Source organism: Rhipicephalus microplus, chromosome 3 (genome assembly GCF_043290135.1).
Source record: "Rhipicephalus microplus isolate Deutch F79 chromosome 3, USDA_Rmic, whole genome shotgun sequence".
In the NCBI taxonomy this organism is placed as follows: Eukaryota; Metazoa; Arthropoda; class Arachnida; order Ixodida; family Ixodidae; genus Rhipicephalus; species Rhipicephalus microplus.
In genome coordinates, this window is record NC_134702.1 from 204,231,571 (window position 1) to 204,256,499 (window position 24,929).

Consider the following 24,929-nt stretch of genomic DNA (forward strand, 5'->3'; position numbering starts at 1 on the left):
GCAGAGGCGAATTGTATATTTTCAGGAAAGTTTGAACTGTAAGAATTTTAAACCGAGTTAACAAAGGTGGAAGGCGCGCTTCCTCGTACAAAACATTATTTGCCACAAGTTTGGGGAGTCCAAGACACAAGCGCAAAGCTTTTCTTTCTAATAATATTAATTGTCTCATCTTGTAAGCTGCGCTGCCTGAGAATAATACGCACCCGTATTCCATAATAGGCCACACATACATCTTGTAAATCATTATCAATGAACTCCTACGCAATCCTATTTTTCTGTTTCCCAATTTGCATAACCACCCCAAGGCGCGTGACGCTTTACAGCCAACCTCGTCTATATGGCTTTTACAATTTAGCGTCCTATTATATACGATGCCCATAGGTATTTCAGGAAGTCGACCTGGGGAATGAGCTCGGTAGGATACATCAGAGAAATGTTGACACGATCCTTAAAAGAGAATGGCAGAAGCGCACTTTTTTGACGTTCAATGACATATGGATATTGTCAAGCCATCCTTCTAGCATGTTCATGTAATTCTGCAATGCCTGATACAATGAGTGCAGATCACTGTTTGTTGCGAAGAAAGCAATATCATCTGCATATACGTAAATTTGGATATCCGGATGAGTTGGAATGGAACTTAGTAATATCTTGAATAACACCGGGGATAATACTGAGCCCTGAGGTACACCTCGTGTTTGCTTATATCTTTTAGAAGAGCATCCATCTAGGAAGCAATAAAATTCTCTGTCTTTCACAAATTCTGTAATCTATGCTGTTATATATTTTGGAAAGTGATAGTCTTGCATCTGCTGGATTAGGATAGGATACTCCACTTTGTCGCACGCTTTAGCTAAGTCTAGAGTGACTAGTGCACAGTATTTGCGGCGATGCCGAGCCAGCTGTATGCGACTTTCCAAATCCACATGTGCACACCAAATGGAGTATCCCGATCTAAAGCTAATTTGTCTGGGGTTTATTGTATGTTCATTGATGTATTTTATTATGCGGACATTTAGGACTCTCTCTACCAGCTTCACTGGGTTAGATGTCAATGAAATAGTCCTTATGTTATCCAGTGTAAGTTCCATTCCCTGTTTCTAAAGTATCGGAATTATTTTGGAAAGCTTGCAATCTGCCGGAATGCAAGAAGTTGTCAGTGAATAATTAACTATATTACGGATTTATTGTGGGTATATTTCGTATAGCACTTTAATCATTGTAGAGGTCAACCCATCAGGTCCAGGATCAGCGGGCGGTGAGCTCTTCATCACATCCGCCAGTTCAGCTAAAGATATCTTCTGGAAATCACAATCCATCCTTAACTTCACCATGGACTTTGGCATAATTGTCGTAAACCTAGTTTGCAAGCCTTTAGAAATATTTTCTATGAAATCAGAAAGTTCGCGAGGAGAAATATTGGTGGAATGGCTGCTTTCTGCCTGTGGAATCATTTTTCTCGCACGTAAAAACCTGAAAAGCATTTTCCTATTTTTAGACTTGGACAGGTAATTAAATTTATGTATATTATAACCTTCTTTTGCTTTGCGCACTAGACGCTTAATATCAGTGGCCATGAATTTATAATCACTCAAATTTTGGGGGCATTGGTTAATTAACAGCTTTTTCCAAGCCGCTTTTCGCTTTCTGTACCCCCTGACACATTCTAGATTCCACCACGGGCTGAAAGATCCCGCTGTGTTCGAGTTTACAGTAAATGTTGACTTTTTAATGATCGTTTCAACACCGCACCTAGACTCATAGCCCTAAGGTCTTCCTGCATTTCCTCGCGAAAAGTTAACGTAGATTTTAAATATTTTTGTAATTTACCATAATTTACCAATGTGCCAACTTTCCCTGCCAAACTAAACCCCGGGAACTTAATTTCAAAAGTAATGGGAAGGTGGTCGCTGTTTGTAGCACAATCTAATATATTTTACGAGGATATGCTTAAAATGGAGCTAAAAATGTTAAATCAATAGTCGATTTAGTGTTACCTCTTACAAATGTAGCAACGTGTGAGTTCAACCAGGAAAAGTTATTATCAAGCGTCCGTTCCCACAAACGTCTTCCGCATACATCAGATTTGAAGCCCCAAGACACATGGTGTGAATTGAAATCACCACACAGTACTGTTTCTTTTCTGCATGAAGCTACCATAATATCGAGGCATCTCGTGTCTTGAACTGCTGCAGGAAAGTATACATTTGCAAAATAGAAAGGCGAGCAGCCTGGTAGTGTTATGTCAAACACCAGAATTTCGTAATTCGTATTCATACACTGATATGATATCTTGGCTCTGTGACTAAATTTAGTTGATATTAAGAAAGCCGGACCACCACCTCTACTTGGCCGATCCAGCCAGATTAATCGATAATTTTTTATTGAAATTTTTGCCGTTAGCAAGCCAGGTTTCCTGAATGGCAATTATGTCGGGAGAAATTTGCGAAGAATTCTATTGTGAATCTGTAGTTGCCGAGCAAGCAGACCGGCAGTTCCACTGCAGAATTTTTAGGGAACCTATTTTGATGCTATACCGGCAGAAGAAACTGCCTGATCCAGAATATCTTTTTCAAGAAATTATTTTTTGAAAGGTTCTCAAAGAAGTCCTTCTTTGACAAGTATTTCTTGGATTTTGGGTTCTGAAAAGACTTTTTAGAAGGGGGAGATCTGTTACGTTTCAAAGTTCTTAGAGATTCTGTGTCCATATCTGTAAAGTCTTCTGAATCATCTGTCACAGGTTCTCACTTAGCCTGAACTCTATTTTTCTAAGGTCCTGCTTTCGGAGAGATAGATCTATGATTAACTGTCTGATTTTCCTGCTCTCTACTCCTTGAAATCAACAGAGCGTGTGAATCCCGATTTTGCACAGAAACTGTACCAATGATTCGTGTCAGCTGTTGTGTTAACATATCAGACAAGGCTTCAAAAAGAGTAGCTGCCAGACGCTGCATTGCCTTTTCAGTAGACTTTTCAATAGCCTCAGTTATCGACTTTGCGAGCAATGCATTCATTGCAGCTGTGTGCCGGGGTGTTATGCCTGCGTAACCTTTCGATCTTTCATGCATTTCTGCTACTGCCTCCCTCCTAGAGCAACGCCTGCGTTCTATGATTTCTAGAACACCCATTTCTCTTTTTTTGCGCCACATTCAGCAGAGTCTGCAGGGTGTGCTCCATTACACAAGCAGCACTTCTGGTCATCAGATTTGCAATCGCAGCTGTCATGACTCTCTCCGCACAGACGACATTTAGCCTGTGATCTGCATCCTTTCATGCTGTGGCCGAATTGCCAACATTTTGAGCACTGCAAAGGTTTCAGGGAAAGTGGTTCTACTTTGTTGATTAGTGGCCATGCCTTAATTTCGTTGGCCTAACTCTTCCTGCAAAAGTTACTATAACTGATTCAGTGGGCGATTTTGTTTTATCAGTCCTTCGGGTGCATCGATAGAGGGAAACTGCCCCAGCTACAGCAAATAAGTCAAGAATTTCTTGAGGTGCCAGACTCGTATCTGCATCCTTTCATGCTAAGGCCGAATCGCCAACATTTTGAGCACTGCAAACGTTTCGGGGAAAGCGGTTCTACTTCGTAGAATAGTCGCCATGCCTTAATTTTTGTTGGTCTGACTCTTCCTGCAAAAGTTACTATAACTGATTCAATAGGAGATTTTGTTTTATCAGTCGTTCGGGTGCATCGTTAGACTGAAACTGCCCCAGGTACTGCAAATAAGTCCAGCATTTCTTTAGGTGCGAGACTCGTATCTACCCCACAGACTATGCCACTCGTACATGCAAGATGAGCTGGAATAAACGGGCTCACCGGCTGTGCAGCAAATTCAGAGCAATTCAGAAGCTCTCGCACGCAAGCCTGATCTGCAGAGCAGCACAGGATACCCCCTCGGCCGAACTGGCGGACCTCAGTAATCTTCTGGAAAAGCGACGAGGCTTTCTGAAGCTCCACTTGTATCACCTTCGGATTCTTCATTGGAAAGGTACCCCCATTTGTAGGAACCAGAGCCACAGGGACGTAGCTATCTCCACTGCGTAGCAAGGTGTCGAGCGGCCAATCCTTGACCGGTAGTGAGGCCAGCCAAGGGGAGTGCCCTTGGCTAGGTGATGAGAAAGACATCAGAATATTCTGGCATGCCTGACCTCCATAGGGCTGCGACAGCGTTTCAGTTGAGAGAAACTAGCAAGAAATACGAGGAATGAAAAGCAAACCAAATTTTAGCTAATAGGATCCTGCCGCTCGACGTTGAGCCGATCTCCGATGAGCCACGTAGCCATCCCAGCCACGAGTTCCAGCGAAGCCGGTCCTTTCGTGATACTCCATCGTCTCAGCGAGGTCAACTATGAATTCGCACGTGCCACCACTAGTGGCCGGCGTTCATGCAAGACAGAGGTGACGCATGTTGCGCGCCTGAAGCCGTTTACACGAAATATGCAAGAATGACTCGCCAGAGGGCTTCGTATGAGACAGGAGGAATATTACACCAGGTAAGGTAACTTAATGGGCGTTTTTAATGGGCCCTGAGTCCGCGATCACAGTATAATGATGATGATCTCCACCGCCATGGCTCGTACCCACTCAGGGAGATCGCAGTGGAGGCAACGTCGTCTTCCTTCTCTACGCGCGCTTCCCTTGTTTTTCCTGGTAGTGATACTTCGTATCAATATATATATATATATATATATATATATATATATATATATATACATATATATATGTGACGTATGAAGTGATGGTTGGTAGAGGCAGAGGAAGAAGAAGTGCAGAACGGAATAAACATGGGGTATGAGCCACGCCACGTCGCCCATTCATCATAGCGTCACACAAGTCGACAGGATGAAGACCTGGCAGCCCCTTCATCAGTCGCACATCATCGACAAGGTTTTCCGCAAGACACCCTGACCATAAGTGAACTACCAAACCAGCATCTAGCAGTACACATCGACAGCATCATGACGGAATCATCGACCGACCTTCCCATCCCCAAGTACACCGGAGCAGCGGACGATGGACCTGTACAGGACTGGTTCGACCTGTTCGAGCTCTACGCTACCGCTGCATCATGGTCGGAACGGGAGATGGTCGCTAACTTTACCGACTACGTCACTGGTGAGGCTTTTAAATTTTACCTCACCCACATATTCGACAACGACGAGTCTTGGCAAAAGATAAAAGAAGAAATGATCATCTGGTTTCAAGACTATAAGGAAGATTCGATTAGAACACACACTTTCAGTGCATTCGAACTCAGTCATCGCAGTCATAAGCAGCCTTCAAGCATTCGAGCACACAGCATGAATTTACCATTCCCGTCAGGTGAAGTTAGCCACATGCTCACGGAAAGACCACGCGGTCGCTTTGCCAACCTTCCACCTGGCTCCTCACCCGAGCAAATATCGCCAGTGATCAACTCTCTGCTGCATAAAAGAATGCAATCCACTGTTGATGACCCAGATGAATTCAATACTTCGTGGCACATGCGTACTTCGCAAACTGACTTGGTATTCAGCTCAGCAGTTCCAAAAAGACAGAAGCACTCACAATCAGCATCTTGTGAAGAAAAGTATTTTGCAGAAGCGTCTAGTGTTCATCAATCACAAGATCGACGTGACGGCAATCCAGCATACAACCTCACTGCCAACACTGAAAACAAAAGCGCAGGTGTGACTTCTGATGACACAAGTGCTATTCAGGCAACCACCAACAATGAGCGGTTTATAAATACAGAAGATTCAAGTGCACGAAACCTCCCACATTGTCTTGCGCCAGAGACAGCTGCATTGGTTGGCGTTGTAGAAGCCTGCGGAGGGCTTGCTAAGAATGCTGGCACACCACGATCAATGTCACACCACACGCAAGTCGACGAAACCAAGAAACTACAACGTCAACGTATACTTCAGCATTGTCAGCGACGAAAGAAAACTTCATCGAAACCACTCTTAAGGCTCAAAGAACATTGCGAAAAGGCCCATCGTTGTGGATACATTCTCCATCAGAGATTGAAAATGCGCCTTCGATTAAAACATATGCGACATCGCTATAGAAAAATCTCCAAAAGCCACAAAAGCCACAAAAGCACCCTTTGTACCCGGCAGGAACACAGGCAGCGGCCAATCAACCTCGATCAACGCTCACGCAAGCTGCTTGCCCGGCCTGTGTATGACCCACGACGAGGAACTCGATGCCTAAAATATGGGAACTGTCAATTCTGCAAGATGTTCGAACCTCGTTCGTTCTTCACAAGAATGCCAGCTGTGATTACCCTTATCTCTACGTCCAAGGCATTTTTGTGTTATCCAGGACGCAACCACCAGCCTCGCCCACCAGAACTCCTGTGTTAACCGGACTGCTGCACTCGCTCCTGAAGTCTTTGAAAGTGTACGGAACTCCTCTGAAGCATAGAACCAATTCTGAATTTTGACATTTGTGACTTTTCAACCTCTTCTTCTTTACTTTTTCTTGTTCGTAATGCATGCATTCTTTCAGGGGGAGGGGGAATCGTGTGACGTATGAAGTGATGGTTGGTAGAGGCAGAGGAAGAAGAAGTGCAGAACGGAATAAACATGGGGTATGAGCCACGCCACGTCGCCCATTCATTGTAGCGTCACATATATATATATATATAAGAAAGAAGTGTATACCTGAGGGCTCATTTTTTCGTGTTTTAATACAATATTAATGAGATATAACAGACAGTAATGCCAAGGAATGTACAGGGGAAGTTATTAGAACTTCCCCTGTGCCATACAACTTCCGTATATTTCCATAAAACTCCTTATTTTTTCCGTATGTAGCATAAGGAAATGTTACGGAGTCCATATATTTTCCGTAAGATTTCATACGGAACGTTTCAGTAGGGAAGAAGAAAGAAAAGTGGATGAAAAAATAACCATCCGTGACCAGAGTAACCACAGCATCGAACGCGTTATTCGAAGGTCGTAGGTTCGATTCTTGCTCACGGCTGGTTATTTTTTCATCCACTTTTCTTTCTTCTTATTTACATTCCATTGGTTCTAATAACTTCCCCTGTACATTCTTTGGCATTACTTTCTGTTATATCTCAATATTTGAGTATATATATATATATATATATATATATATATATATATATATATATATATATATATATATATATATATATATTATAAATCAGAACGCGCAGATTTGTTTTTTTTTCTCTCGTTTGTGAGCGAAAATCACCGACAAATCTTCTGGCTGCACTGAAGACACGTATTTTTTTTTCTCTGATTGCTTTTGCTTTGGTCCAATTGGAGAATTAAAGCTTGTAAACTAGTGATTTTTTGATATAGATCACTGCAAAAATGTATCACTTCGTCTTTGTCAAAATCATTCTAGCATTCCCCCTTTCTGGAGACGCGTATGTGGGTGAAAACTGGGCGAGTTATTGTCGTTGAATCATATTGCCCTCCTATCGTTAGAAATCGTTTTACGATTTTATCGCGTACCGATATTTTTAGGTGGTCAACCAAGTGCCACTTACGCTCTAGATAATTAAGTACGCTGATCATGCCTCTTCGATGTGATAACTAATTTTGCCGGAATATTCTGAAAGGCTACGATTAGCTGCCCTACATTTACTCCCTGCGTTCTTCACAGGGAAAATGCTTGCCTTATCATCGCCTCCTTTTTTCGTCATCTGTATTTTGATTATACTTTGGTAGCACAATGGCAATATCAGGAGCTTGTTCATTTACAGTGATCTCTACTGCATCCAAATCAAAGGGTCGCACATGTGGCCGAACGGCCTCTTTCAGAAAACCAAGTATTGGTCGAGGTAGACTACTGAAGAATAAAAAGTGTGAATTGTCACTGCGATGTAACGCGCAGTGTTTCATACCAGATACACGGAACTCTGAACGCGTGCGGCGTTCTTCTTTATCAAGCAAGAGATTTCGATGTTCGTTCTTACATTCTCAACATATCCACCGAACATCGTAGAACTCACAGTCTGAATGGGCGATCATAAGTGACCAAAGCGCACCTGTAACCAGCCCGTGGTCGTCGCAGAGCCGGTGACGTTCAGTCTAGACGTATAGTCTAGACCGCCTCCCTGTCTCCTGCTTCTCCGGCATGACGGGAGGTAGTTGGAAAGAGAAACTGGGGAAGCTTCGCGAGTGAGTGCCAAGCGTTGTATGGTTTGAGAGCGTGGCTGTCGCGCCGGACTTGACGGCGTCGGCACGTTGCGAGAAGAGAGCAAGACAGTTGCCGATGCTGAGTGCCGAGTTTGGTCGGCTCAGAGACCGTTCATCTCCAGTGGGTGTTATTGCTTCGCAACGCACTCATGCTGCAGCGTTCGCATGGTCACTTTGCGTGCATGCGTCGCTGGCATTCTGCATAGAGAAAAGAAATTTTTGAAGGAGAAAACGAATGTTTTATTTACTAGTAGTGATTTAATAATTAAGTTGCCGACTGGTTACGGATTATACAATTAATGCTATGTCAGTGCTGTAGTTTTTTCCTGTTAGAGAAAGTGACGTCACCTTTGTTTATTTCATTTTTTCAGGAATGTCATGCTGGTGTGTGCCCTTCTGTACGTCAGATAGAAAAAAAAAACTCGGGCACGAGACGCCAGTAAGCGCAGCGCAGTGAGTGGTGCCGGCGGCGCCACCGAAGTCGAATTTGCGAGTAGGTGCGACTATAAAGTGCTCCACATTTAATACGAAGTGACAGCCCAATCCACAAGCTATATCGAAATGCTGCATTCTACGCTCACGGGTTACACGCAAATAAATGTGTCACTTTCTTGTTCCTTTTGTGGAACTACCCCTGATTTAGATCGTAACGCCGTTTAGAGAATTATAACAGGCACGCTGACGTAATCACAGCTGCGGCGCGTAGCAGAACGTGGTTTCATTGCTTTTAGGAATGAAGCTATTTATAGCCTAACTTAGTCGGTCGTCCTTTCATTCAGAGCAGCCAGCATATACACGAAGTAAATGATATGAGTGGGCCCGGGCAAAGCGTTCGTTCATCTGATGCGTGCTGTAGTGTGATAGTTTATAAGAACGATTGCAGTGACGTTAGTTATGCATAATATTTATCAACTTCTGTTGGCGACGTGTTTTGTCATGGCAGGCGCAGCCTTCAGGGCCTAAAAACGAGGCAGCTCGATGTTTGGTATAACGCGACTCACTCATTTTGACCCGCAAGCGCGAGGCGTGGGACCCCAAGTATCCTCTGTTGGGTGAGGTTCCACTTTCGAGTTCTTGGCCCAGTGTTTCCAGGACTGCATAGACATGAACATTAGAAGATAGACCGCGCCCTGTGAGGCCGTAACCTACCCCACGCAAGATCCTGTGAATAAAGTAGTTTCTCTCTTTCTCTCTCTCAGTCTCTTTCTCGTCTGTCGGTGTTTTGGTTTCGGTTTCGTCGGCAAGATACAACGGATTTCAAAGGTGTCTCATCTTGTTTTAGACGCATTGCTTATTTTTGTGACTACATTCTATTGAAGCTACATCAAGAAGGTTAAAACGTACAGGTTTTTGCCGATGTGCTCGGAAAGCAAAAAAAAAAAAATCGGAGTTGCACTGCCAGGCCGCAGTCTGGTTGTCTGCCCCGTTCTGTCGAAGCTGCATTCTTCGGAGTGAACAAAAATGAGGTAGTCACCGTTCGTAACCCTCAAACTATTTCTTCGAACCGCACGTTCCCAGGCAGAATGCAGCGCACTGTCTTTCGAAAACCTGTAACACGGATAATCACGGCGTGGAATTGTTCTCCCCAGTTAAAAAAAACAATTGGAACCAATTGGAAATATCAATGGGTCCAAATGGAAATAGTCATTTCCAATTGGACCAATTCGTATAACCAACAGGACCAATTGGAATCTTCAAATGGTTCATCTACTTCCAATTGGGCCAAATGGAATCTCCAATTGGGCCATTTGGAACAATTGGAATTGCCAATTGGTCCACTAGGATCAAATGGTATAACCAAGAAGACCAATTGGAATTTTCAAATGGTTTGCCTACTTCCAATTGGGTCATTTGGATTGCCAATTGGATATGCTCACTCCCAATTGGGCCAAATGGGATTTGCAACAGGGCCAACTGAAAAAAAATGAATTGCCAAATGGTTCAATTGGATTTGTTCACTTGCATTTGGGTCAAATGAAATTTCCATTTCTAACTCAGCCATGTGAAACAATTTAATTGAAAATGGTTCAAGTGGGTTTACTCATTTCCAAGTGGACCAAATGGGCTTTTTTTCAACTAGGCCATTTGAATAATGTGCAAATGCCAAATGGTTCAATCAAAAATGGTTGCTTTTAGTTGGGCCATAAGCTTCCCTTGGAAATTCGCATGCACAGTTTGGTCAGAAACTTGGAGTCGCTTTGAACTGTTCCGTTCATTTACTTGCAAAATGTTAAAAAATTCCAAGGGTCTATTATACCACTGCTAAGATGACCTGAAAGTGCTAATTATTAATGTTGTTTTAAGGACATATGTCAGAATCCATCGAACCGTTCGGCTTTTATCTCATTTTGTGCTTGTCAAGTCTCTTTTAGCATATATTGTACAACTTTTTGGCCCACCACACAATCTACTAGGTTTTTAGTCAGTCCGTTGAGCGCCCCTTCGGCATTTTAGTTCTTCGTGGGCACTAGCAGGCCAAATGACACTAATGGCATTTTTTAAAAGTTTTGAAAGCCACGTAAGTTCCGCAAAGACAAACTAAGTTACACAGCTCATGTGCATGGAGCTACTCTTGCGAAAAACAGCATTATATCCTTTTGTCATGCATGCACTACAGGGAACTTTATTCACAGCTTTGCGTGCCTCGGGATAGTGAGAGCAGTGCAAAAATGTTTTTGCTTGAATGTGATTACAGCTAGTTTTATTCAAGGACACTACAATAGATTAGACCTTTTTTCTGAAAAAATGTTTCTTGGTACAATTATTGCAAACATAAGGCAGTTACATCAATCTAAATGGTACAGCTGAAAATAGAGCAGTGCAAATTTTTGGCATATAACACCGAATTAATATTCAAAGGCCATAAGCAGTGGAGGCAGTTTCAGGCATGTATATAACAAAAGCACACAATCAGGTCACACAAACGTTTATTAGTACAAAAAGTACAACAAAAGTAAGCAGCAGACACTCCCTTTGTATCTATCTTGGTGCATTTTTTTCACAACACTTGCAATACAACATCAAGGTTCCAGAGCAATGAAACTCAATCACCAATACTAGTAAGGTGTTGTCGGCAAAATCATTTTTCACTGAACTTCAAGCAGTAGCAATTGTATGCCAGAACAACAAGAGAATTAAAACAGTCCTCCCTATAAAAATACGAATGAACATAACACAAAAATTTTCATTCAATTACTGCAGTTTAAACCTGAGCCCCCATGCTTTTAAACAAATGCCTTAAAGGGGTACTGACACAAAAACATTGGCCTCGCATTTTTCAGCTGCAATGTGTTGCTGGGGGCCTGTTAGTCATGACACGACACATAATTTGCTGCAGCACGGGACAGATAATTACAGGCCCCTGACAATTGACCACTTTCAGTATCAGTTTGAAAGAGCTCCAAAAAACGAGAAGCCACCAGGGGCAACTATCGCTACCTAGAGTATGCAGCTCTTGATCAAGTCAGCACAAAGAACTGTGACACACTTCTGTACAGTCCACATCAAGAATTACTTTCGAATAGTAAACCTGACTGCAATGTCGCCAAACACAAAACTTTCAAAGCGTGTGCCACAGCGAAGCACTCCCAAGCAGCCGCCAAGAAGTATAGACTCCGATAACAAACGCAACAAAAAAGGCAGCTATGATGTCATCATAACTTGTTTTATTGACTGCAGCATGGTGACTGAATACTAGTAAGGCTCGCTCCATCGGAATCGCTGCCCATCGTCGTCATTATTCGCATGCTGCACAGCACTGTCCGCCGCCAACACCGCAGCGGCCATCGATGTCGCATTTTGCGGTACCGTGTACTCCGCTTGACCGACGGGCGGCCGCGAATCCAGCGGACCTTCATCCGAACTTTTATTGTGTGAGCCATCCTTTATGGATTCCTGCGCGGCAAGATTATTGAGATTTAACAAGGACATTTTTTGCCGATAATCTGATAGAGTCGAGACAATTAAAGAAGTTTACTTACAGTTTTAGCGAGCCGCAGCCTAGCTGATGAGTCTGTTGATCTGGGCACACTGCATACACTGCTTGGATTCAGATACTTTTTATACCTTCCGCGCTTTTTCCGTTTCTTCTGCGGTTCCATCTTGCTAATATGTGGCGGTGACCGCTATGCGCTCGTCTATGTGTAAAACTTGAATGCGCTCTGACCACCACTTGCTCTACACGCTAGATTGACCGACCCACAGAACACTTGCCAGAACACCGACCCACGCCACAGAACGACCACGCTACCACAGTCCTGCGGCCGCAAACATACCAAACATACGTTTGTTTACAATAGCTCACCGCAAGTGGTCAGTGAACGCAACCTAAAAAAGAAAACGTTTTTTTCTTGGCATTTATCACGTCACAAAAGCCGAAAAAAATTGTTTTCGACGTCTGCCGCGCTCACGGAGGCCTCCATGGCCGCGCTGCTGCGTGCAACGAGCCAACAAGCTCAACAATGGCCTCAAAATTGGCGTAACTTTTTTATTTATGGGGGATTTGAATGCCAAATAATAAGTTTATCAAACTATTTTTCAACAGCAATAACATTTTATTTTAGAATCAGTGTCAGTGTCTAACTTATTTTGCTTTTTTAGTTCTAGCTGGGCGCCATCCTTGTCACTTCAGGACGGCCTAACTAGCATCAACATCAATGAGCTTGCAGCAGCTTTTCGGAAAAAAACGTGGTAATGGTGGCATCGTACTGCTCGAGAACGTGTGTAGTGTGTTCTGTGTGTTGTGCGTGATTGTCTGCGGTGTTGGAATCGGAACGTTGCAGCGATGATTACTCACGCTTACGTTCGATACCAGGACGACAAACATTTGGCAATCGTGCCAGTGGAAGACATAAAAAATTTCAATCCGAATGAGGATTATTCGACAGCCTTCTTTATGGTCAAATGGACCGATTCCACCGGCACATGTGCCTACTACCGCGCAAGAATTTTGCGGGTTGGAGGTAAGTTTGTGCATTTTTAAGGCTGCATTGAATTAGTTCGATTGTTTCGTGCTCCACGCAGCAACGATGTGACGTGCGATAAATCGATCGTGTATACGTCAGTGCAGGGCGATTTTCATCGAAGTTCGTGCAATTCGGCAAAATTAAAATTACGTGCCCCGTTTAATGTAGGGGGCTAGAACAGGCAGATGCATGAAAAAACGTAAGTGAGCTAGGCGCTCTAGGTTTCTTTGAACGCACAAATTGTAGAACTTCCTAATTATATTTGCGTACACTCACGTGTACACCCACTCTTTGTCATATACCCAGGTAAATATGGCGTGCACTGTGGTCATTTATGTGATCAAACGACATCAAGCATTTAATTGATTCAGATATATAGCCATTAAATTCGAATGTACACGCGAAATTATGTGCACACATGAATATATTTCTTGATGGTTCACCAATCTTTTAGTTTGCCTTTTCAAACACGTGAGCTTGTGTCATTTGCTTATGTAAAGAGCTTTAACCTTTATATGTATGTATCACAATCTGTTGAGACAGATACGTTTTTCTAGGTTAACATTTCTTGCTACAATCATATTGCTCTCTTGGGCCATGTTGCTTTTATGGTAGTCTTCAGTTACACCGTTTTTCTAGCTTACGACTTGTACTGTAATAGAATGTTGTGTATTCCAGAGTCGGAACAAGACTTGAAGGAAATTGTGTCCCGAAAAAGGGTGCGGGTGAGGCCCCTAATTGAAGATTCTGATCAAGCCAGCGATGGCGACAGCAATGTTGCACCATCGAAGGTATGGTTCACCCTATATGTAATTGCTTGACCAAGCATAAAAGAAAATATTGCCCAGTATTTTATTGCTCATGTTTTATTTTTTAGGAACAAGACAAGCCCTCCGAGAGTAGGGAGCGGCTTTTAAAAATTCTACAAAAAAAGAAAAAAGCTGTGAAGGTCTCACCCTCACAGGAGGCTGAGCTGAATGAGCTCCAAAAAAAAGTTGCAGAAATGCAAAAAAAAATAGATGCTCAGAACGAGGAACTCGTAGAGCTTCGAGGGCTGAACAGAGATCTCCAAAAGGAGCTCCTAGTCAAGATCAGAGAAGGCAAGTCTAATTGGTATATTATATATGAAGTGGTGGCACACACTCTTGGTAGAAGGAATATTCTGTAAACAAGAGTGTAAGAATGATTTAGCAAGTTAAGTTCACGAGGATGCTTTGTTGGGCTAGTTGGTATTGCATCATTAAACTCTACTGCGCATATACACGGGGACGAAGAATGAACTCACGAGGCATATAGTGCTGAACTACAACTGATGCTTAATTTCTGATGGAGCAAAATTATATGGACGTAAATAGCCTATGACAGCACTCTTTGGCCAAGCATCATCAAAAAAGTTTTACAAAACAACACACCATTTTACACACTGCCTATGGCTTATCAGCGTTCAAAAATTCTATGTCCATTCTTAGGTGTCGTGGAAGGGGTCCTCACACCATTTTCTTTCCTGCGATTATATGGGTATAGCGCACCACCACAAGGACACAGAGACACACACTTAGCACTAACTTGCAACTACTGTTTCATTTGCGATCACACATGCTATTTATACAATAACAGTAGACCGGTAAAACCTGGAAAAGATCATGTTAAGATACAGCAGATCTTTTTATGTCCTTTTATGACACAGTGGGGCTCGAACTCTGGTCCACTGGGTGCCAGCCCAGTATTCTGCCACTGAGCCACGCCGGAGCTTGGGACTTGTTGGCAAACTTGCCTTAGGCAGGCTTGATGTCGAGAAAGCAATTGCGTTAATACGACTTATAAAGCGTTTTAAAACAGCGAAAGAACAAGCAGTTGTCGCACAATGTGAACAGCGTAGTAAGTGGGTCATCCAATGCTCCAACCCATTACAAAATCTTGTTTTTGTTGAGCTATTAACTGTGGCGCATACCCATTTTAGGCATAATTCCTCATCGTTGTCAGTCACTGCATAAATTGGCACAAAATTCCTTGCAAGTGTTTAGCGGATACCACGCTTCTCAGAAGAATGACGAAAAACAGCATAGCAAATGCTGGCCTACTACCCAAATAAATTTATTAATAATGACCTAGTGGGTATCAAGCAAGTGTGCTTGTACTAGTTACCAATGAGTGTTTCGAAAAGGCTCTGAAAGGTCGCTCTTCTAGCTTTCGCTGTGACTGTGCTGTGCCTTCCGCACAGATCTGGTGTTTTTATAGATACCTCTCCCTGTTTGCAAATAATGTGACGTCACTATGAGCACTGTGCCCACCATTCCTTCCTACGGCGCTGGGGCTGGTTGACAAGAAAGTTCCGCTAGCGGGATCTTTCTACATACTAGCAGGGCTGCATGTGTCTGCATTCGTCAGGCTGAAATTTTGGTGAATTGTTGTAGGCTGCCATAGATGGCAGCCATTAAAAAAACATTTTTCCTCTTCAAAAGCAAACGTATTCACGGTGACGGATGCTTTGAGAAATATTGTAATGGTATAGACCTAAATGTACCCAATTTTCGTTGCGACATGTGCATCGCAGTTTTAAACGAGGCACAGCATTGGCTGCAGCAAGGTTTTGAGCTGCTGTGCGAGAGGTTATGAAGAAAATTCTCACTCGTGCCGCAAAATTCTGACCGAAGATGAATGGGAAAAGAAACAAGAACAAACAAGAAAACACTTTGTCGTGTGTTCGGCTGAGGTTAACAAATCCTTGTGAAAATTAAAGCAAAGTTGTCAGCTACATTCCTCATACCCCTCTGAAAATTTATGCATTTTTAAACTCTTTAACTTAATTACATACGTTATCTTTTGCACAGTCACATCACTGCATCTGATGCATACAAGGTATTCGCATACTTACATTGTTCCCTTAAGACCTAACACACAAACTTCTAGTGTGCATCTTCACTTCATGAATATCGAGCAGTAAAGGTACTAAGTATATGTGAAACAAGAATCTCTGCCTTTTACATGAAGTCATATGAGGCCTCTGATAAAACGAGTTATACCTTTATTGGGTTTGTGTACTCGCTGGGGCGAAGCGTATATTTAGCTTTACCAGTGGTATCTTTCAGCCCGGTGATCATGCAATTTTTTTCCTGCACAGAGCGCAAATGCTGAGATGTACAGACTCGCAGATGACCGTGTCAAATGCATATTTACCTTCACTAAAATCTTGAATCAAGTTCTGTAGACAACCGGTCGCTGCCACCAGCCCAAAACAAGCGCCTATGTTTTTGCAAACAAGCCACATCGTTATTCACCCTGCACGTACCACACACAATCTTCTCAGGTTCACCTTTGCAGATGTCAAGATGAACCGATATTGTTGATGCCTTTTAACGTACACTACACTCCACAATAGAGTGCACATTTTCCAAGACGATGCCGCTTTTCCTCGCACAGGCCACCACGTGTGTTCACTTCTTCAAGATAAACAGCCAGCGTGGCAAATATTTTATCACGCAGTTTACCACACAGCTAGATGTTCACTGACATGTACTACAGCTGATGTCGCCATTGTAACATGAAGTTAGGCTTTGAAAAAAGAAAGTAAAGAAAAAAACTTTCCCCAAACATCGCACGACCGTACTGCACTGAGGCACCAGAGGTAATGCTTCGCCAACCACACCTTCCACGTGCGCTAGCGACGTCGCACTGTGATGTACCCTGGTAGAGGTCTATTCTTCTGGGACATTTCTTAATAGTATCACTCATGATGTATGCAGTTTATGAGGCGAAAATACATAATGGTGAATTTCATAGATGGTTAACTGATATTACATTTAAAATCTGTTTTAAAAAAATTTCTCACGATAACTTCATGAATAGATTCATTAGTTCTATATTCTGCATTGTTTTTGTGTCATTTATATCCAAAATGCTTTGCTACCGAAGTAATAATGAGTGCTTTTGATATCTTTTCTGCTATGAGATGCCATTTTGACACCACTGAAGATGCTACCTAAAATTTTCATGTGCAGCTGCCTAAAAACAAAGCGTATTTTTTATTCTATAATGGATTCATTTAGCTTTATGTTAATAATTATACCTGTGTATCTTATATATGTTTAAATGCCTTTTTTTAACAGCCTGCTACAAGCGTCGCTTGGAAAAGCAAGGTTTCCCAGACAGTGTGGTCCAAACGCTCATGAAGCGAATGAACCATTATGTTGGAGAGAAAATCGCAGACATCGACAAGATGGCAAAGAGGTACACCAACCGCAATTTTGTTTTGCAATTTTTTTAACTTCAGTAGTAAACAAATTTTGGCTTGATAAGTTGGGGCTCTACTTCAATGTGTATTGAACCTAAAGTGCATTTAATTCCACTTTTCATTGTGAGCCACTTTTTTTTTAACTGTAATGAAACTAGCCTTCATGCAAATGCTGTTTGTTTATTGTTTCTGCAGGGTGCAGCGTGACTAACCAATGTGGCTGTAGCAAAGTGCTGGACCTGCATGGCAAGATACCGCATATTATGTTTGTAAATAAAAGATGTTCTGTTTTACAATAATTGCATTTTTGTCAAAGGTGTCTACATGCATTCATTAATCAATACGTCCTGTACCATTTGAGCCAATTGGCATATAAACAATTGGTCCAATTGGTTAGATGCCAATTGGTCATGCCATACTATACCATTTGAGCCAATTGGCATAAAACCAATTGATTCCATTTGTGAATTATACACAATTGGTCCAATTGGTGTTGGGCCAATTGGTGCACAACCAATTGGACCAATTGGTTCTATACCAATTGGTGTAAAACCAATTGGTGTAAAACCAATTGGTCCAATTGGCTCAATTGTGTACTAATTCACAATTGGAACCAATTGGACCAGGTGGAAATTTTCCAATTGGTTTCAATTGCTTTTTTTAACTGGGTCTACATTTGCGAATTCCTCAATAGACATGCGCCAAATTTGATATTCACTCGTCACAAAAACATGCATGCACGCCGTCAGTTTTGCATTGTAAGACAACACCAGAAAACTTGGAATTCAAAGGGCATTCAGACGCCCTACTCGTTTCAGTGTTTGATACGTGCAGCGACAGACCGAAAGTCCTTTGTCCATAAACTTAAAAACTCAGGGACAACGTCGTGTCAGCGAGAATTTAAAGCTTTAAGTTACGTTTCATAAATCTATACGCATGTATTACGCGCATGTGCACCTTTGATATTGTTTCTAATTTAACAAAATACGCGCAAAAACAAGTGATCGTCAGCGAATGAAGCGAGAATACTTACTCGTGAAAAATTATTCCAGGCGTCTTCTTGATGCGATTTGTGCAGCCATAAGCGACGCACGAAGTCACCATGGCCGTGTAAAATCTTTAAATGCTTTACAAAAGCATGTCACAGTCTCCAACTCCAAAGGCGACTGCGAGGGCGGAGCTACGAAGCGCACTTTGTCGTCTACTTCCGAGTATTTCCTTTTTCAATACGGCGGCGACCGGTGTCACTTATTGGGGCGCACTTCCACTCCAGAAGACCTAGTAAAGAACCTCCTTGAATAGTAGTCAACAGACGCATGGACGAATGAGTGCACGGACGCACGTTTCGCCCTGCTAATCATTCACTCCGTGCATATGCCGTGATTTTGTTTATTTATACCTCACGTGCCGAACAGCATTTTGCTCCTCGTTGAGAAGGCTCACTGAACGTGCCTCATCTATACACCAGAACACAGTGAGCTGAGTGCTTGCTGCCATTATGAAAAGCACGTGGCGCCCTCTGTTACAATCGTGGCGAAGCAACACCCTCAACAGCCAGGCGAGCAGACGCTCTGAAAATGAAACGCGAAAGTTCACAACCCGAGTGCGGCTGTAATCTTGTTTCGCGCTGTTCCTGTGCTGGAAATTTATGCTGATTCCGGGTGAAACATCGAGGGCACCTTTCTCGACAGTCCGGAATGTCTGCAGCACGTACATTGCAGACTGCGGAAGCACCTTCGTCAGGTACGTATTATCCGACTGAAAGAAACGCGAACAGCGTAAACTGCGGCGTGCTTTGGCTGTGACAAGGCAGAATTTGTGCTGTAAGCCTGAGTCAACGGGGCGCTAGAATCTGCCTCCAACTTACGCTCATGCACCGCATGTATATCAATTGCCAGTCCTGCACTCGGAACACACACGTGGTGCAAAAGTGCCAGCCAGAACAAGATTCTAAATTGCTATGGTGACGCCAGCCGAAAGCACATGCAGATTCGCCTAGTGACAGTAAATGCATGACGCAGTTCGACCAAGTCGAAAGCCATGCTTCCAGTACTGTTCACACCTCTTTTCATCGCGATAGTAGGCCAATTACAGTTGTACTACCAGAGTAGCACAAATACGTTATAATAATGTTACTTTTACGTTCAGCTTCAATGTTGAAACAATATTGTTAATGTCATCGAAACTAAATTTTCTGCCAACGTTCTGAATAAGCATAACGATAACGTTATCTTGAACATGATGTAAACATTATTAAAATGTGATGAGAATGTTTGCATAACGTTAAGCAAAACACAAGAGTGACGTTACAAGTCACACTCCCGTAACATTCATAAAATATTGAGAATTATTGTAAATTATGGTCATGCAACGCTGAAAACAGGCTCAATGTCAGAAGTCTTTTTACTGAAACGAGAAACTTGCGAATCATACCTGGAGCATGTCTTCAACATGCAGTAAGGTATTCTAAAGTACAAGAAATTATTGATGGAACGCATGTGTGTTAGCGGCTTGTATTTATATGCATGGACTGAACCAGACTGAGTCAAACTACTATAAGCAGCAGTTTTAAAGACTTTCTACATTTTGCAGCTGCTTGGCAGCATTAACTCAGCTCAACTGCATGCCTTGATTGCAAATATACTTTATTGTATCATGCCCGTACATACTTTATTCCTCGATGCTAATGCGAAGCTTGGCTGTGATCAATAAGCAGGCCGCGGCACTTTGTTCTGCAAAAAAAAGGAATATTGAGGAATTACTGCAGATAATAAACAAATAAAATAGCTTTAGTGGCAGCATCAACATTGCAGATGCTTTCGATAAGACAATCAAAACCATTCGCCACCACTGCACAAATAATGCACGTAGATAGATAGATATGTGGAGTTTAACGTCCCAAAACCGCCATATGATTATGAGAGACACCGTAGTGGAGGGCTCCGGAAATTTTGACAACCTGGGGTTTTTCAACGTGCTCCCAAATCTGAGCACACGGGCCCACAACATTTCCGCCTCCATCGGAAATGCATCCGTTGCAGCCGGGATGCGAACCCGCGACCTGCGGGTTAGCAGCCGAGTACCTTAGCCACTAAACCACCTCGGTGGGGCGAAATTGATGCACGTAGCCTTGTAAGTGCTCTGTAAAGTACTTGTTCTCAGCAGCTGTTTTCTAAAAACTCGAATTTCATCGAACCACCAATAATGATCACTGTCAGCACTGCCTTGCAATAGTGCTACCTTCCTGGTGCACATCACATTTGATAGTGCCATTGTAGTCCTTCGATTGCATATGTTGTCACTTGCTGCCTGCTTGCACATGACCGCATTCCAAAATGTAAAGCTTTTGACCCTTATATCACTGCATGGAAGCAAGATACCTCGCAGCGCTGCCGCAGTTACACGAAGTGACTCTTGAAAAGGGAAAAGAAGAGAAAAGTGAGCCCCGTTATTGTCTGCTTCAGTGAGCGACACCGCCACAGTAGCTCACGAGGGAAGGGGGTGAGGAGGGATAAAAAGGATAGGAGTAAAGATGTAGGAAAGCCGAAGAAGGAGAAGAGAAGAAGAGACGTGAGGTGGTGAGCCAGAGCGAGCGACGACAAGATGAGGGGATAGAAGAGATAGGAAAGATGAAGCACGGTCACTGGAGTCCGAGGACGGGGCGCACCTGCGAGAGCTCCTTTCGGCGTCGGTGGATGGCGTAGAGCAAGTCCAGTAAGTCAGAGCTACACGGAGTACACTTTCAGTAGACTTGTCAGTATATATAATATAGTTTCGGCTAAACTGTTTCATTAAGCATATGCAAGGGTTTTAGCTGTGCTTTTTGCATGACACGCTACAGCTATAAGAAGTACGTTTTGCATGTACTTCGCAAACTCTGAATTACTGTAGCCATTACCAGCTGGTAATCGCAATAGCCTCCCTAACCAAGATGACCTAAAGCAGCACGGCAGCCCCCATACAACCCAGACCATCTGCTTTCATCCAAATTTGTGCTTTTTACTGGTGCTCTACCCAGACAGCAAGAAATAAGCGGTAAAATCTGTCATCACTTAGTCTCATCTAAACCTGAAGACAAGGCATCAGGTATCTTTGGCGTGGGAAAAATACAGTCATCTAACAACCCAGGGATCCAGCTGTACACAATAAACAAAGCTGGTGTAGCCAACGTGCGTAGTAAGAGCCCTATGTGCACATAAATACTGCACTGACCAAAACACATCTACCCACCTTGTACGTTTACCTCAAAGCAAAAAAATGCAGCACAACCACTTGTAGACTGCTTCGCATAAAACTGATTACCACAAGCTGTTCTTATGTGCTGCATTTTTTTTCTTCTTTCGATTAAAAAATAGAACATAACTGAGCTTGTAATATATACATAATTACATTTTAAGTAAGATTAACTATAAAAAGCATAATTATAAAAACATTACCACTTTGTCTTTCTTACAAAAGAACACATGAAGGCTTGTAAAAAAGTTATCGCATTAACCTAAAGGTGGCACGATTAAAAAGAGTGGTAGCTCTGCTGTATGACGGAAGTTTTTGCTTGCCTTGGACACAGTAAGCCTTGCATTGGCAAAGCGTAACCAATCGCCAATCACGTGGCTGATCTCAGCATCTGTTGCCTTGCGTGTTGTACGTACAGCAGTTGTAAATAATATGCATATCAACCAGAACCATTATTTTTTTTTCCCAAACAGCAATAAGTACACCAGGACATAAAAAATTTGCGTCACCTTATAAAAGATTTGCGTCCCCTTACCAAATACAAGACGAACAATGTTGAGCTCCGCTGCCCGTCGTTTGCCTTTTCTTCCAGTATAGCTGTACAGTACCGCTACACTGTCATGAAGAAGCCTCTTCATTACTCTTTTTGTGGTCGTGCTTATGTCACAACCTCCAATTTGGCCCAGTTCTTTCACCTTGAATGAAAAGATGTTGAAAGAGATTCACACAATACTCTTGTGGTCCTGGAGTAATGTCAGTAATTTTGAAGCAACACATTATGTTATTGTTGAACCAGCTTGCAGCACCTGCAATGAACAGCAACACTTACTAGTGCAGCAAAAATGACGCTGTTTTTGAGGCTAGCTTCAAGTGTCCTCTATTCTGCCTCAGTTGTAGCAGGGTAGAGGGGCATTTCATTTACATCCATGGCATTTTCAACTGTGGTTTCTTGATTTAGGCGATGCTGAATTCCTGTCAGAACTGCACTTTGAGCAGCTAAAGCTTAAATGGTGATAATATGGCATGCCATAGAGAAGGGGGTACTCAGGATTAATTTTGGCCAGCCGGGAATATATTATGTGGATTGAAATGTATGTGGCTTTGCTTGTACTTAGCCTCTTCGCGATGCGGTGGCCGTGGCCTCTTTAGCAGCATGACAGCTGATATACAGCCACAGAGGGTAAAGGGAGAAGTTCAGGGGAAAATGGAAGCTTGAAGACATGAAAAATTTGCCAACACGGGGTGTCGTTGGGGCGAATGTTTCGAGAAGCGGATCTGTTTCTTCAGCCGGGCAAAACCTTAAAAATGTTGGCTCCAACAACACCCCGTGTGCAATCATTTCTGCTCTTCACAACTTAAAGGTTATGCAAATGCCACAAGAGTACTTCTGGTCACAATCAAGCCCGATCATTTCTCGATCGCAAAACCGCTGACACAAGACCGCTTTTGATGGCAAACAATTGGCCAATGCATTGCGTTACAGCCTGATCCGAATCGAGTTTGGCGCAGACATCGCACAAATAGCGATTGGACCTGATCGCGATTAAAACGGTTTGCACCAGTGTCGCACGAGCAGTTACGATCACAAAACGGGCCGATCTGGATGAGGCTTAAGCCGGATCAGGTGCTGCTACTTTGACACCTCCAATTGCGATCAGCCCCTATCGCAACACGATCCAACTTTCAGATTGCGCTGCGCCAAACTCTATCCGCGGATTGATTTTTGTATCATCGTCGTTTCGACGTACAGGGTTGGTCAAAAGTTCTTAGGCCACTATCCCATGTATTCCTATGGCAGCCTGGCCTGGGAACTGTTGACCTCTCCTGTACTTTTGTGTCAGCCATGGCGGGCTACCGCGTGACATTGGTATTACATGCATGCAGTAGTTTCACTTCATTGAGAGTAGCAGCTTTAAAGTGCAATGAACTCATTTATGCCTACCTTCATATACTAGCTTCACAAGCGTGAACGAAAAGCGCGCCGGTGTCGTCGTCAAGATCGTCTACGCTCGCCAAGAAATCAGGAGAAAACACGAGCAACACGAGCCAAAAAGAAAACCGCTTTGAAGGTTGCCAACTCGAGCCAACACATAGAAAAATTAAGTGCTGCATCTGATTGAGACTGCTAGTGCTACAGCAAAAAAAACGTTTGCAAAACAAAACATATCGTTGTTCAATATAGAAAGTTTTCCTTATCTAAATAAAATATGTTTATTTTTTTTTAAAACATCAGTAAATTTTCACTAGCGCCACCTTCTCAGTTGAGCAAAAACAGAGGTAAAAACAGGGCTGCACCCGTGAAGTGTCCTAAATAGTAAAAAAATAGGTTACAGTCAATGCCTTGTTACAGTAGGTAGAGCCGTAAAGCAAGCTGCGCTAGAGCTGCAATGACCCATTGGCGAAATTAGCGTCGTAACAGATCATAATGGTAACAAATTTTGATGTGGGGCATCGTCTCGAAACGTATACCCGTGAAGTGGCCTAAATAGTAAAAAACTAGGTTACAGTCAATGCCTTGTTACAGTAGGTAGAGCCGTAAAGCAAGCTGCGCTAGAGCTGCAATGACCCATTGGCGAAATTAGCGTCGTAACAGATCATAATGGTAACAAATTTTGATGTGGGGCATCGTCTCGAAACGTATACCCGTGAAGTGGCCTAAATAGTAAAAAACTAGGTTACAGTCAATGCCTTGTTACAGTAGGTAGAGCCGTAAAGCAAGCTGCGCTAGAGCTGCAATGACCCATTGGCGAAATTAGCGTCGTAACAGATCATAATGGTAACAAATTTTGATGTGGGGCATCGTCTCGAAACGTATACCCGTGAAGTGGCCTAAATAGTAAAAAACTAGGTTACAGTCAATGCCTTGTTACAGTAGGTAGAGCCGTAAAGCAAGCTGCGCTAGAGCTGCAATGACCCATTGGCGAAATTAGCGTCGTAACAGATCATAATGGTAACAAATTTTGATGTGGGGCATCGTCTCGAAACGTATACCCGTGAAGTGGCCTAAATAGTAAAAAACTAGGTTACAGTCAATGCCTTGTTACAGTAGGTAGAGCCGTAAAGCAAGCTGCGCTAGAGCTGCAATGACCCATTGGCGAAATTAGCGTCGTAACAGATCATAATGGTAACAAATTTTGATGTGGGGCATCGTCTCGAAACGTATACCCGTGAAGTGGCCTAAATAGTAAAAAACTAGGTTACAGTCAATGCCTTGTTACAGTAGGTAGAGCCGTAAAGCAAGCTGCGCTAGAGCTGCAATGACCCATTGGCGAAATTAGCGTCGTAACAGATCATAATGGTAACAAATTTTGATGGGGGGCATCGTCTCGAAACGTATACCC

The 24,929-nt window shown here is 42.9% G+C and overlaps 2 protein-coding genes and 2 long non-coding RNA genes across 4 annotated transcripts in view; 3 read left to right on the forward strand and 1 right to left on the reverse strand.

Annotated features, from left to right (window-relative positions):
• Nucleotides 1–24,929, forward strand: part of LOC142804111 (decapping and exoribonuclease protein-like) — a 126,576-nt gene that overhangs the window by 34,728 nt on the left and 66,919 nt on the right. The gene's annotated exons all lie outside the window — the stretch shown is intronic.
• Nucleotides 11,945–12,572, reverse strand: LOC142804109 (uncharacterized). The gene is made up of 2 exons (XR_012894459.1): nt 12,141–12,572; nt 11,945–12,054 (listed from the first exon to the last, which is right to left on the reverse strand). It is a non-coding gene; the product is annotated as an uncharacterized LOC142804109 (long non-coding RNA).
• Nucleotides 12,804–14,602, forward strand: LOC142804108 (uncharacterized). The gene is made up of 3 exons (XM_075890687.1): nt 12,804–13,121; nt 13,803–13,915; nt 14,002–14,602. The coding sequence occupies exons 1-3, from the start codon at nt 12,944–12,946 to the stop codon at nt 14,290–14,292; spliced, it is 582 nt and encodes a 193-aa protein (XP_075746802.1). The 5' UTR covers nt 12,804–12,943; the 3' UTR covers nt 14,293–14,602.
• On the forward strand, nt 17,269–17,654 carry LOC142804110 (uncharacterized). Its single transcript, XR_012894460.1, has 2 exons — nt 17,269–17,351; nt 17,551–17,654. It is a non-coding gene; the product is annotated as an uncharacterized LOC142804110 (long non-coding RNA).

Bases quoted from the DNA above. Each gene is read 5' to 3' on its own strand.
- LOC142804108 (XM_075890687.1), top strand. From the start codon at position 12,944: ATGATTACTCACGCTTACGTTCGATACCAGGACGACAAACATTTGGCA. The intron at 13,122-13,802 runs GTAAGTTTGTGC...TGTGTATTCCAG, and splicing joins AAGAATTTTGCGGGTTGGAG to AGTCGGAACAAGACTTGAAG. The intron at 13,916-14,001 runs GTATGGTTCACC...TTTATTTTTTAG, and splicing joins GCAATGTTGCACCATCGAAG to GAACAAGACAAGCCCTCCGA.